We start from the raw sequence: 15,802 nt of genomic DNA on the forward strand, positions 1-15,802 counted from the left end.
TGGTTTGCACACATATCAAATTGCTTTAATTTGCTATAAAATCTTCCAAATGTGTACTCTCAATTTCTGTACTTACCTCATTACAGGTAAATATGCTTAGACCAAAACAGATCTGTGGACCACACTGAGAAGCACTGAGTCATGAAACAAATATACTTGTGGGCAAAAAGTTCTCATTCCTTTTGATGATGGGTAGTGAGAAAGAGCAGAAAGGTTGCCCTTTGTATTTGTGTTGGCAGGAAGCCGGGCATGCAAGAGAGGACAATCCTCAAATGAAGGTCTGGAAAAGTCAATCTTTCACCTGGATTTAGCTATGCAAATGCATTTTCCTGCCAATTTTGGCCTTAGGGAGGGACCCAAACTGAAAGGGGCAACAAATCAAGTTACAGAGGTTACAACAAAATGATCACTAGCTTCCCAATACCAGAGACTGAGTCCATATAGACTTCCTCAATGCCTACTATTTATGTAACATTTTGAATCTTTAACAACTTTAGACATGTATATGAGGTCAATATTCTAGTTTTACAGATGAGAAAGTGCAGAATCGGGAATATGCCTTAGGCTATAGATAAAATATTAAACACAGAACTCGAATCTTTTAGATTCTAAGTTTAGTGGGGTTTTGTTTTTTTTTTTCCTACTTATTTCCTCCAGTGCAGGTGTATCTTAAAAAACCTAAATTATTATAGGAATATGAATGGATTTTTTCACTTATTATCATTACCAATATTATTAAAAGTTATATGTTATTTGTTTATCTGACAATGATAGCACATGTACAATATAAGCATTTCTGTGGGTTACATCACATACATCAACAGATGCCCTAGAAGTTACTCATAACCATCCAACCACAGCCAGAATCTTGTTTAGGAAATAGCTTGTGTTCTTGGGGTTAAAATTTCTGAGGTAGTAAAGACTGTTTGGTTAATTAGCTCTTGTGGTGTACCAAAGTTCTCACGGCTCATTAAAAAAAACTACTGCCATTTACAGAAAAAAAGGATCCTCTAGCTATGTTGCAAACAAAATTTCACTAGGCTTTTATTGCTGACCCTGAAATCTAACTAGGATTCAGTGATTCCCTATCTATGTTATTTGAGGCAAATCCTTTTCTCTTCGAGTTGAGTTTCCTTATCTACATAATTCAGGTAATATCTATAACATGTAAAGATCTTTTGAAATTAGATTCAAAGATAATGAGTACAAAAGGGCTTTCCTTCCAACCCTTGTTATTTGATCAATAAATACATTTTTATAAACAGCAAGACCTTGTGTATTAGCCTCTTCCAAAGTTTATAGGAGTTACAGGGAGCCTGAACTGGCTCCAAACAGAGAACCTCCTTCTGTAGGTGACTATGACTTGCTCACAAGACTCAGTCAAGCAAAAAGTAGATTTCCAGTTGTCATGAACATTATAGACAAGATGCCTAGGAGTGCAGGTAAGTATATTAGATGGATCTAGAAAATCCTTCTCCTACTGGTATAACATTATCATGCCCTAGGTGGAATATTGATTTATTATTTCTCATTTCTGGAGGCAAGAAATGAAAAACCAAAGTGTTGGCAGGGTTGGTTCTTCTGAGGGCTGCGTGTTCCATTCTCCTTGGCTTGTAGGTGACATTCTCCCTGTGTCTCTTTATTTTATTTATTTATTCATTTGTTTGCTTATTTATTTATTTTGTGGTCCTGGGGATTGAACCCAAGGCCTTGTGCATTCAAAGCAAGCACTCTACCAACTGAGCTATCTCCCCAGCTTCTCCCTATGTCTCTTGATATGGTCTTCCCTTTCCATGTTCCTCTGAGTCCAAATTTTCCACTTTTGTAAGCCCATAAGTCACAATGGACCTGGGGCCCAGCATAATGACCTCGTCTTAACTAACCACATCTTTAGTGACCCTATTTTCAAATAAGGTTACATTCTAATTGACTGAGAGTCAGGACTTCAATATGGCACAATTCAATGTGTAACACTGATTCCATGATCAGCTTTCTCATAAGAAACAGAAATCAGGAGTCTCAGTTTTCTCTCAGCATTGCCATTTGCTAACCATACAACCAAACATCACTCAATCATTTTAAAAAATGAGTTAGAGTCTAAACAAATTAACTCTAAAAACTTCCTTTCATTTCTAAAATGTCTACTTTCAAGTGGGGAACAGCAATCTCCAAAAGAGCAATTAGATCACAAAATGAGATGTGAGCTTACATGTATGTGTGTTTTTTGTTGTTATTGTTGTTTTTTTAAAGAGAGAGAGAGAGAGAGAGAGAATTTTAATATTTATTTTGTTTAGTTTTCGGTGGACACAACATCTTTGTTGGTATGTGGTGCCGAGGATCGAACCCGGGCCACATGCATGCCAGGTGAGCGCGCTACCACTTGAGCCACATCCCCAGCCCTTGTTTTGTTTTTTTAATTCAGCGCCCCTATTTTACCCAGAATCATAGTTAGTAAGGAAGAGTGAGAAACACATCAAATATAATCTTTGCAAAGTTTTATCTCATTATGATTACACTGACCACGCAGAGTACATATGTGGGTGTATCATGCCTCAATCTTTTTCTCTGGAAGGACAAATATAATAACAACTTACCACATTGATCATCCTCTAAGAGCAGAACTGAGAGGCAGGGGAAGAGCAGTAAGGAAACTTTTTTTTGTTGTTCTATTTGCATTTTGAATCAGAAGAAACTGTGTTAGCTACTCAAAGAGTAAACACCTATTAAAAAAGGAAAATATGTAAACTGTACAGTTCTTGAGGCTTTTATTTCTAAGTCTGGATATTCAACATTTAAGGCAGTTTGTGCTTCAGGATCATTATAATAAGTTGGCTTGACTTTTAAAAACTTTCTTTTTTCACAGGAAGCTGCAGGGATCAGCAAACATGCTTAGATATTTGTTTCAGAATGAAACATATGATAAAGGAAGACTTCATAAGCAGATGTTTTTTAAGAGGCTTGTGCTATCCAAATACGACACAGTTAATGTACAGAGAACTAAGTACCAATCTGCTACATCTGTCTTCAAAGGACAAGGAACTTAGTAACCAATACCGTATTTACCGGGGCATTTTTTAACCTGAAAAATTTCCACCACCCCTGTATCAGCTGTGACTCAGAAAGACAAGCTTGTTTTTCTACCCATAATTTCACCCCTGCTGCCTACCTATTTTAGTGACAGCAGCACTTAGGGAAACTTGGTAAAGAGCAGTTATTAATGTAGAAACGGAACTTAATTAATATCTCTTTGAACAAAATAAATGGAAGTGTGTTTAACCACTATTTCTCTAATTCCAGCCACCAACTGGGAGATGGAGGTGGGAACAATGACACAGCTGGAGCAGGTAACAAGGTACAAAGGGTTTTGTTTTTTGTTTTTTTTTTAAGTAAAAGAAAGAATAGAATGAGTACAAATAAATATGGTGGTGCAGGTTGAGAATCCTCTGTCTGAAATGCTTGGTACCAGAAGTATTCCTGATTTGGAATATTTTCAGGTTTTGAAATATGTGCATATGCATGATAACATATCTTAGAGATGGAACTGGGGGAAAACATGAGATTCTTTTTTCTTTGATGTGCACCTTATACACCTAGCCTGAAGGCAATTTTACCCAATATTTTTACCATTCCTGCTTTTTGATGGTGACATATCACACAATGTCACATGGAATTTTCTACCTATGATGTCATGTCAGTGCTCAAAATCTTTCTAATTTCAAAGCATTTGGAACTTGTGATTTTTAGGGGTTAGGAAAGCTCAACTTGCATTTCCATTTTAAAGGGTGGAGGAAATGAAGATCCTGAAGAATGTATCTCTGAGGATAACAGAATCATGAATTTGAAATTTCCTGTTCTGAGTCCTGTATTGTTACCTATAATATTAGAAATGCACAGTTAGGCTTCAGTTCTTAAATAATCTCTCTGTAAAGCTCATTTAATCTGTCCTTTTAGAGCCTTAAAGCCCCTCACCAATGCTTTTATTATCACGAAGCCCTTCTGGGCTCTCAGGAAGTAATTGAGGAATATTATAAAGAACTGATTTTGGAGTACATTCTATACGGAACCCCTGGGATTTTTACATTGCTTTCTTTTATATAAACAGTAAACGAACTCAAGCCAATAAAAAACAGAATGTGAATTAAGGGGATGGCTTAATGGCGTGCTTATGTTTCCTAATGATTACTTATATTAATAACTTTGATTAGAAGTAATCAAATAAATATGAAACAGTGAGTACTCAATTTTTACTTTCTTATCACCACCAATTATATCTTCTCTGATAAACTATTATGGCCATTTCTCTCCTTTTAGCGATCTGCCATGTGTTTTTCTTTCTATCAGATCATCTATGTCTGCCTATCCTTTATCATTCGTTCAAGAAGTATGCATCGAGTATTGTTATATTTGAGGTCCTGTATTATGATTATCTTAAAAAGCCACTAATCTGTATTATGATTACCTTAACAAGCCACTGATCTCAGATCCCCCGAGAGACCTGTCCTTCTCTTGAACTCAGGTTGCAATAACTTTCAAAGAACTTTGAACATTTAGGTGTAGCTCTTCATAGAATGATTTACCCATCTCATATTTTCAACAAATGAGGTGTGCCAATATTAGGGTTCCTGCTTGCATAGAGTTTACTGTCTAATCTGGTGTTCTAGCATCTTGATGTTTTACCAGTTCCTTAGAGAAGAATGTTTTAAGGGGTGACTAACCAACAGTGTCAACTCCATAGACACAGGAACTATTCCGCAGCCTCCTTTCTTATCCTATTTCTCCTCTTCCTCTTGCTTCTTCTATTATTGCCATTGTAATTCTAGTGTTTACTACAGTCAGACAGAGTCAGGGCCTAATAAATGCCCAGTAAGTCAATCACTAAAAGATTAACCTTTTCTTCCTCCTCATACTCTCCAATATATTTACTAGTCTATGCTTCTGGATGGAATTATTTTCAATAGGTACATTTTTCAACATTAAGAATTATTCTATAGAACTCGAAGTCTATAGAAGAAAGAAGTCAAAGAAGAAATGAATCAAAACAAATTCATGTATTTTTCTCAGCAATACTTTAAGATCATGACATACACAAAATCTTAAAAAAAAATTATAAAAAATCTTGGCCTTTAACCAGTTAGAATGCAAAAGATAATGCCAGATACTTGACACATAGTAAGCATTTGATAAAAGGCAGCTGTAACCAAGTCCTGAACAAAATCCTATGAATGAGGTTCACAGTACTTCTGGAGGATAAAATAGAACTAGATCATGTCTGAGGTACAGCTGAACCTTGCAAACACTTCAGATCTCCCTATTTGTGCTCTTACAAAATCCCCACTACATAAACACCAGAAAATAAGTTCTACAACTTCAGGCATTTGGCTTATTAGTTTTTCCACCGAATTCTCAGGACCCAGCACATAGTAAGTGGTCAATGCATATTTGTGAAATGAATGAAGAATTGTTCAATGCTTTTAATATTTTTCCTGGCTCTCCCTCCCCTCCTACATATGTTCACAATCTCAGGCCCCACCCCAGAACAACTGACTCAGAACCTGCATTTTAACATGATTTCCCTGATACATAGAAGAAGCAAGGCCATAAATAACAAAAGCACCACTTTCCTGTGGCCAAACTGATAAAAACTCCAAAATTGCTGAGCAGAACCCAAACTAATGCTGCATTCAAATTTCCAACAGTTGGTACTTTTGAGAAACAGAAAGAGCTAGAGTGGAATCAGGCACTGGATTTAATCTCTCCTGCTGTCCCGCGCCACCCCCCCAACCTCCCTCCCTTCCCCAGTTTTCTCTCTTTCATAATGAAATCACAGCCTATGGAAGAGCAGCACAGAATCCAGAGTCAACTTTTCTATGCTAATTGAGGTCCAGTTCAATGTTAAAGCCAGAGCTAACTAAAACATTAACAGCCACTCTCCTTTATTAACTCTCCTCTCTGCCCTCTCCACATGACCTCCTCATTCTTCCTTCTGCATCTCCAGAAAGGAAGAAGGGCTCAATATTTAATGAGGAGCTGACACATACAGGTGCCTCAGCTCCATATTCCTCAGTTCTCCTCATGCCAATGGGAGATACAGCCATGGAAAGCAGGATGTGGAATCAGGTTCCATCAATCCCCACAAACACATTCTCCATTGCCATAACCATGGATCCTAATAGGAAGAAAATATGGTAGAGAAACAGAGACAAAGGGCTTACTGTGAGACCCTGAGAAGAAACTGTCAAGAGACACAATCATTTTTTTGTTGTTGTTCATTAGCTCTCATCCTAGACAACATTGCCAGGTCTTGCCCAAGCCCATTCTCAGCTTCAATCTCCAGAATTTTAAGATCCATCTGCACCTCTGATAATGAACCAGAGATGTTTATGTTAATTTCATAGTTTAGGACAGACTCTATCAGGCTTCTGACTCCACCTACCTCATTGCACTACCCCATAGAGAGGGGTCTTCTGTGGGCAGCCCTGCACAGTGCCCCCACATCACAAGGATAGGAGCCCAAGATCTGCATGCCCACAGATCCCTGCCAGAACATGCAAACTTGGCTGATTCCACTGATCAGAGGCATTCCATGGGATTTGACTGGACTTACTGGGTGTCTTGTGTTTCTGCAACTCCTTGACTCCATGAAAGCAAGCTGGGAAAAAAAACAGCCCAAAACAGCCTTCTTAGACTGTCATTTGCCCAATATCCACAAAGATTCCACTTAAAGCCTTACATTAAATCCCTCCCTGCTTGAATTCCGAGAATAGTTTATTTTTCCTCACAGACCTCCACTAGGACAGCCAGAATGTCATAAACACACTCTTGTCCCCAAGCTGATATTTTATCCTGTACAACTTTCTCTATCAACGCAGCCCTATTTGTGAATATGTCCTTAGTTTTCAACTTTTCCTTTACAAACTGACTTCTTTTCATAGCAGGGGCCATGATGTACTCTTTGGTATCAATATTCCTGGCACATAGCAGCTGCTTAATAAATAGGAGTTGTCTGAATGGACTAAGCTCATTCTCTTTCCTAAATGTCATCTATTCACTTCCAGGATTCGTGCTGTTCAAGAAATGCGAGACTCAGGGTGGATCACTGAGATCAGAATGTTTTTGAGCACTGAAATCCCCATGTCTTAAGAGATTAAAGGGCAGGGTAAGTGGTACAGGAGGAATTCAAGGAGAGATTGCTTTAGTGTTAAAGCTCTTGAAACATCTAGAAAGTCAACATTTCCCAGACCAGGGAACTTCTGTTTCCAATCCCCAAAAGTTGACTTTGAGACCAAAAGATCCTAATGATTTCGTTGAATGTCCTCTTTTACGCCCAGATATCAGCTCTGATTCTATCTCTGTTTCCTTTCCCTCCTAACAGTGCTTATTTTCATAGATTCTTCATTATTCTTCCTGCCCTTCATACATGCAAATACTAATGGTTTATGCTCTTGCAGAAGTAGAATGATCTGAGATAGCTACCCATGTTTTTATATATTTGATCTTACAAGAATGTTTTTAAATTTTTCCTTAAAGAATGTGTTTTTAAATTTTTCCTTTACCTTTCAGCCACATCCTACCTCACATAGGGATGACTCCATACACATCACACTCTCTCCACATATATCCATGTATATAAATACCTATGTGAAATCCTTCATATATAGGATATACATATGAAGGACATCTACGTATTGGGGGTAGAGTAAGTGAGTGTGTGTGTATGTGTTTTCATATTCCATTAGGGGAGGAACGCATAACAGAGAGTGTCTGATCACTGTGGACTTTGTTCTGAAAATGTTAGATGGATCTCAAAACTGTTGGGTAGCAAAATGGTTTTTCGCTTTCTGCAAAGAAATAATAGCTGTGTGGTGGATCTGTGAGTGAAGGACAACTTGCAGCCTTTTGAAGTTTGTGGGTCTTAAGTAAATTACAGAAAAAGCCAAGTATCTTAAGGGCTATGCTAACCACAGGCTGCCCATATCTCATGAATGCCTATGTGGAAAAATAATTTGATGAGACATGTCTCCCACCAAAAGTTGGATAGATAACCTGTTAGAATCCAGAAACTTAGCATACCCTGAAACAAAATTAGATTGGAATTACCTCCTGATGGAATGAGCCCTTTTAAAACAGAAATCAATTTATTAAAATATAACATCGTATCTTCTACATGCCAAATTTGTGGACTGAGATTCACAGATGCTTTAAAAAAATCAAGAATTCAGGTTGTGGCCTAATTCTGAGTCCCCAGTCACATGGATTATGGGCTTTCCAATGATTCCCCTCCTTTGGGAGCAAGGAGCATCTTAACCCTCAGTTGGCAGTAGCCTGGCCAATCTTGAAAGGGAATTACCAAGGAATAAGCAGTAGGAACAGAGGGCAGCCTGCTTCAAGGGACACACATAACACAAGTCAAAATCCAAGAGAGGAAAAAATAATCAAGTCAAACTTTTGTAATCAATCAGTGAACTCTCACATTCATACTCAGAAGGATTCACAAGTTAGTTTCTACACACAATACCATTCACTCCATGACACTGTTCAGAATGATTTAACCAACATTATCATTATCACATGCCTATAAAGGGTGCTATATTAGTCCCATTTTATGGATGAAGCTAGTGAGGTACACAGGGAATAGGGGATAAGAGGTAGTTTTGAGACTTAAATAAGTCTAACTGCAGAGCCCAGCTTGACCACCACACAACACTGCCTTTGCCCACCAAGGAAAAAACAAAACAAAACCCAAAACACTCAAATCTCTCAGTCGTATAAGAAGAGATTATCAGGTCCACTTTTATCTCTAATAGGAAAAAGCAGCAAAGAAGGTAAAGAGATTTGCTGGGTGTCTCACAGCTCAGCATGTCACTCATCTTTGTTTCATGACACACAAAAAAAAGACTCATTGTCAGTTAATCACTGGGCTTTTAATGTCTCCTGAAAGACGGATCAAAAGTTTTAAACGTGGTATTTTATAAGCTTCCAAGATTTTTACCTAAACTGCTCTAAGGCTAAAGTGGGACCCGCAGGACAAGATGCCAAGTGGAAGCCAAGGCTAGGTGGACCACCTCTTATGGATCATCCCCCAGGTATCTGGGGACAAGGCTGTGCCAGGAAGCCACTTAAGGAGCTCCAGGAAGGGGATCCGAGGGACTTCAGTGTAGTCATTGAAGTGTCAGGGAATTTGATGCCAAGCAAGTTTTTCTCTACTATTCTTGAAATACCTAGGATTAGAAACCTGTGTTTTGTAAACATGATCTTTATGCTGCTCTGTTTTTGCCCTATCCATTTCAAAACAAGGTTCTTATGGAAAATTCCTCTCCCCATCGTTTTATTTCCCCTTGCCATTGAGCAAGGACAAGCACAGTACATTTCTGTACTATTTACTAGCACGTCCAAAGTCCCCGTGACAAAGTTCTATTAAGAAACACAATATCTGCTTCTTTCCCCTGAGGAAGAATTATTTAATTGTGGGCAGATTTTTTTTTTTTAACTCTATCATGGGGGCAAGCAGTTGCAAAAAAAAAAAAGTATTATTTAGATCTCTAGGCATTCAGGAACCTCTCATCTTAATCCTCTTTGCTTTGGCTGTATTGACATATCCTGTCATTGATAAGCTCAGACCTGCATTATAACAACTGCTGGAATCCAAATCAGATGATATTTGAAAAATATGTCACTTACTTGTTTCTAACCTTTTCAACCCTTACTCCAGTTTCCATCCTGAAAATACTCTCAACCAGCTTGCACAAAATAAGAATTATGATGTATGTGATGAATCTACCAACTTATAAAGACATCTTAAAAGTGGAAACAGAAACAAGAAAATAATTGAACTTGTGCTGAGAAAGCTGTTGACAAAACCCAAAGAAGCAAAGTAATTTAAGACAGACTTAACTTGGCTGGGCAGGAAGGAAAATGATATTAAAACTCTTGTTACCAGAGCCCTGAGTTGCTTTAAGGAGGAAAAAAAAAAAGTGTTGTATATATGAAATGTAACACTATTGTCATTATCAGAGCTCTCTTTGTTAAATTAGGAAAGAAGTATTAGATTTGAACAATGAAGCAGAAGACTCAGACACAAGAAACACATGTTTAATTTATTTTAGATACCAACTTGATAATTCTAATAGATAGGTCAAATTGAAATTCAACATATCTCAACAACAACAAACAACAAAATAGACTTGTTGGTGTTATCCAGAAGACACACAATCACATTCAATCTCTTTTCTTTTGCCCATGAAAGAGCCTGGCTCTGGGAATTTGACATAACCAGGCAGACAATTAAGTTTACCATGGCTTTCAGACAAGTCATGAAATCAACTATATAGCAAAAAAAGAGGTTGTAAACTGAATCACCCCCGGCCTTTAAGTTTTTATAGTACCTATCGCTCTGATAGGTGCAAGTTTTGTTGTGGTACTTACTGCATTAAAATTGGGGAAGAGGTTGACTGCAGCCGCAGTGTCAAGAGGAAAGGGAAGAAATGGTTTAATATCCAGCGATGGTTGCAAAGGAGGGGCTGGTGGACGGACCAGGGCTGGGAGAGCAGGACTCTGGCATGTACCACCTGTGGAGATGAAAAGAAACAGAATGATCAGGGATACCAGGCATGGAAAAAGCACCACCATCTCTCCAGAGAAAAGAAGCCAGTTTCATGGAAAAAATAAAGACATGGAAGTCTGCTGACCTCAGTTGGGAACTGGCCAGTGAGCAGTTCTGCCATTGGGCAGTAGGAGTATGTCAAGCTCTTCTTTTCTTTGGATTATAATTGTCTGGTTATGCAAGTATTGGTCAATATTTCAAACTCTCCAACTCATTTTTCCTTTCCTGCCTAGAGCTCTGGAACAGGTCAGCAACAAATCCAAGATCACTGAATTCAAAAAGAAACCCTCTCCATGGCTGGCTTGCCTGTCCCTCTTTGACCACTAACCTACTACTCAGAAGAGGCTTCAGATCTGAGAGGTTATTTCAGTAGAACTGCTCTTTTCCGCCAATGCAAAACTCTGGTAGTAAGATGACATGAATCTGGCACCAGAAAGAAACTTAACTGTGAACACGGGCAAACATACCTTACTGCCCCAGCAACTGGAGGATTAAAAAACAGCAAATCCAGTGCAAAAGGCTGAGCTGTTCAGCACCCCTGTAGCTCTGAGTATTCAACAACAACTGCCTCCACCACAGGCAGGAGTAGGTGGAATTTACATGGGCACCAATGAGCAGGCCATGTGAATATTATATCAACAAAGACACTCCCCTTGCCATACCAGTGGACAGCCAGCTATTTGCAAGGTTGCATGCACCTTTGCCCCCTGTTTTAGGACTCCATGTCACTCAGAAGCTAGTAGGACGGAAGCTCGGCCTCCGTGTTCAGTCTCCCAAGTTTTGATAACATTCCAAAACATCAATTTGCTGTTAATTAAAGGCTGTTCGAATCCTAGGAAACTGTTAAAATATGCCAGCATTCTTCTAATCTGAGAGGCAAGCAACAGACTGTATAAAAACCCGCTGGTGAGAATCCAAGAAGCATTAGGAAAACAAAACGCAGTGAGATTTTTCCTTTCCTCACAGAAAAGAACTCTAAGAGACTGGAGGAAGAGGACAAGGTCCTGTCTATGCCACTTACTGCCTGCCATCTTGTTTTTAAGACAAAGTCAAGGGAGGTCCCCATACTGATTGTCTTTCAAATTTCACAACCTGGCCAAGTTTGGACAGGGACCATCTTCCTGCCTTCAGTCAGTCACCTGAGCACAAAGTAAATATTGTGAAAGGACTCCCTACAGAGAAGCCTAACCCTGCTGGGCAGAAGCTCTGCTAACAAGGTGGATGACTTAAGACCTATAACAAAAGCCATCAGCTCAAGATTTAATTAACCATATACAAGAACCATCAGTTCTCCTGCTTCCAGGTATAAAATCAGCTGGAGCCAAATTAACAAAAACAGTATTTTTTTTTCCTCACTGTTTTAACTTCCCTCTTGAAATATTCCTCAACCAGAGTAAGGCCAATGACTTAAGTGTGAATCAGCACACCAATTAAAAAAATAAATAAAATAAAACAAAAAACAGTACAAGGAAGGAAATGGAGGACAGATGTTAAAAACAAACAGAGATAAAAGCAAAATACAGCAAGTCAACACTCTCTAGAGTACACTATAAACTTATTTTACTGTCCTCCTGGTCGCATAGTGAGTGTGGGTGCATGCCCTTTTCTAGTGAGGACATCTATAAAACTTGAGTCATGGAACTGTTGTGAGTTTAGTATTGGCTTTTAAAAGTTTCTCTTTAATAAAAGTTAAACTAAATAAATTTTTGGTTCGTACTTCTTTTGAAGACTGAGGAAACAAGTTTTGGTTGAAATTGACAGTATGATTTAACATGTCCACAAATAGTGTGATCTTCAATAATTTTAAATTATATTCATTTGTGTCATGAATCAAAGAATATTAATGTACATTTATTACCTTGATTTTTAACATCACCGAATTAGGTAAGGCTAACATCATAAAATATCATGTAGAGGAAGAAAAAAAGAAAAAGAAAAAAGGTAAACTCTTTACCTTTTTACATTGATTCCACAGAAACATTCCATACTTAAAATTATAAGAATTCATTTTAGCAGGAATATATTCAGTAATTATTTCATTTTAAGCTCACCCCTAGTTTACCATCTCCAAAGAAGTTAATGGTTAAAGCTTACTTTGTATGTAGCTCAATGTGAGGAAAAAAGAATTAAAATGTTGATTTAATTGCTAATTTAATCTACCCCTTATCTCCTCTAGGGTAAATACTTAATTTATACCTATTCATATATTTCAAGGTCCTCTCTCAATGTTGTAACTGGAATTTACTTCACTGGGGAAGAAAACATAAACAAGACTCACTTAACCTTGGAAAGTTGCAGGAAAACTACAGGAGCCTATCTTCTCTCAACCCTTTGAAGGGAGAAATTTAAAAGGCAATTACCTGTGGAACTTCCCCCATTGTTATGCAAATACAGGTGCAATGCCTGTGCCTCTGAGGTGCTTCCCAGAGCATCCCAGCCCCTAGTACTCATTCCTCAAATGCTTGGGGTGTTTGTTGGTGGCTGATAACCCTCACCCAAAGTAGACCTCCAGAGCAAATGTAATGCTGTCCTCAGGAAATGACAGGTGAGTGCAAATATTTAATAGCTTTGCCTTTGCCTCAAGTCAGGAAACTCAGAAGCTTCTAAAGCTCCTAGTAGGATGAGTGGTCTAAGGCCCCTGCTTTGACTGTACCACAGTCCAATTTCCCCTTGCTTCTTCAGTATCCCTCACTCGGCACAGTGTTCTCCAGAGCACACCCCAGTACAGTCTCAAGAGGACACCTTCCAAAAGAACTTGATACATGACACCAGGGTATAAGATTCATGAACTAAGTAAAATGCTGAATTGCTTTATTCTAAAATTGATGCTCACCTCCAAATCTATAGCAGTGATATGGAGGCACAAAATTGAAGCTAGGTCTTAAAAATTACTTGTAACTAACATTGCATTTTTCAAATCTAGATCAGTCCTGAAATATTCTACTTGTATCAATCTGTGCATACTCTGCAACAAGAACACTATTTGCAAATAGTGCAAAAATCAAAACTGGCAAATGTGTTTCATCTGCAAAACAGACTAAACTATGCTCCTTGGGTAGATAGTTATTCTTTTCCTTAATTTTCTAAATAGAAACTTTTGTGTACAAGATAGGAATGTATATATTTATTTCACAATTATAAACTTACTGGCAATAAACATGAACACGTATAATGGTATTTTTACAGGTGAAGAGTTCTTCATGTTTGCCAACAGCATCATTCTCATAGAAATTTCACATTTCTAGAAATATTAATATACGCCCGTGCTAGGGGAGTACTCTACCACTAAGCCACAATCCCAGTCCATTAATATTATTAATTTTAAAGTCCCCATGGGGCAGAGATTGAGACATACGTAGAATCATGTGCTTTGTATCTGAAATGCTATGCCTAGTACCCTATATTTCATTGCCTACGAATTTATACAGCATGAACAAAAAAAATTTTAAACAATCTGATTTCAGAGTAATTTCTATCTGTCTATACAGAATTTGTTAATAAATTTAAAAAACATTAAAAGTCAACGAACCAAAAACATTTATCGAGTATAGAATACTTATTAACACTGAGCAAGCTGTTGGGTAATAAAAATAAAAAAGGTGAAGTACAGTGATTGTTAAAGCTCACTAAATTCTTCTCCCACCCTTTATGATGCCCATTTCTGTGAGTCTATATTTACAAGTTCAGTTGCAAAGAGTGAACTACAGAGCAAACATCAGATTCACTTTAATGCATTCACAGGAAGCTGTATGTTCACCAAAGTATTACTGTTGATAAAAGTACTGGAGTAACCAAATCCTAAATATTTGTTAGTAGAGACTGAGAAAGACAGATTGGTGACAGTGGTCCACTTCACCTTTGAATATAGCCCTTGCTGCTTATTTTTAAAAGGACTTGTTTTTCTTTTCCTCTTCTCCCACTCCCCATCCATAACCTGGGGGCAAGGAAGAAGATCACTTAGAGTTATCTGTCCTCCACATAAAGGAGATGTCACTGGAAGATCTAGGAAGTGACTATCTCCCAAATTAACAAGCAACCTGCCATTCAGGCTCACCTGGGACCCCTTGTCAGGAAACATCTGGAATGTAGCCTTTGAAGAGCTTCTTTAAAAGTTCTCTCTTTTCCCTGATGGGCAGAATCACCGCCTCTGGGACAGGAGTCCCCTGTGCTTCTCCTTTGCTGGCAAAGCAATAAAACTTCTTCTTTTATTTATTTAATTTTTTTCCCCACAAAACCTTGTTCTGATTATTGGATTGGCATTGGGGACAAGGACTGAGGTTTAGGTAACATTCACTTCAGGAGCTTACATTTTCATAAAGCAAGTTTAACACATAAATTCAGAAGTGCTCACTTTAATAATTTACACAGATAAATAGGAATTCTAAACCAGCGGTTGTGAGTTCAAGCTTATTATATAAAAGAATATGAAGCACCTAGCAGAGCTCCTGGCCAACAGATGCTCACTAAGTGAGGCATATCTTTTTTTAGTGAACATCAGAGCCTCCCAGAAAGCTTGTTCAAGCCTTCTGAAAGCAGTCAATCAAGATACTTTTAAGAGAATCTTCAAATTTTTTTTTTTAAAGAGAGAGAGAGAGAGGAGAGAGAGAGAGAGAGAGAGAGAGAGAGAGAGAGAGAGAGAGAATTTTTAATATTTATTATTTTTTAGTTCTCGGCGGACACAACATCTTTGTTGGTATGTGGTGCTGAGGATCGAACCCGGGCCGCACGCATGCCAGGCGAGCGCGCTACCGCTTGAGCCACATCCCCAGCCCCAGAATCTTCAAATTCTTACCTTTGTTTATTTTGCTCCCCCAGAAGGGTGCTCCCACTAAGAGGTCCTCCAGAAAGAGGTTTGGGCTCTTCATCATGGGGCATGATTTAACCTTAAACTGCTGCACTGACCCAGAGTTCATAGAACAGTCACAGACATCCTGTCTGACAGCTGAACTTCAATCTTCATCTCAATTTCAACCTCCACCTAGGATTTCACCTTTGATATCCCCAAATCATTAGGGCTTGCTGCCATTTAAAATTAACACCAGCATATGATTGGGTAAATACATACAGTCACACACAATTATATGTGTGTATATGTATTTACACACGCACATGCATACACACACATACAGCATAAATCGCTGATTTCCTAAGAGAAGAAATCATTTCTGTAGTCTCTTTAGCATTTTTCCCCTTCACCATCAA

The 15,802-nt window shown here is 38.3% G+C and overlaps 1 protein-coding gene across 1 annotated transcript in view; it reads right to left on the reverse strand.

Moving 5' to 3' along the window:
* The window catches only part of Znf385d (zinc finger protein 385D), a 285,620-nt gene that overhangs the window by 200,252 nt on the left and 69,566 nt on the right, over positions 1-15,802 (reverse strand). The window contains exon 2 of the mRNA XM_026395925.2: positions 10,423-10,565. Within this exon, the coding sequence (XP_026251710.1) occupies positions 10,423-10,565 (143 nt within the window). The remainder of the gene's footprint in view (positions 1-10,422; positions 10,566-15,802) is intronic.

Source organism: Urocitellus parryii, chromosome 3, assembly GCF_045843805.1.
Source record: "Urocitellus parryii isolate mUroPar1 chromosome 3, mUroPar1.hap1, whole genome shotgun sequence".
Taxonomy (NCBI): Eukaryota; Metazoa; Chordata; class Mammalia; order Rodentia; family Sciuridae; genus Urocitellus; species Urocitellus parryii.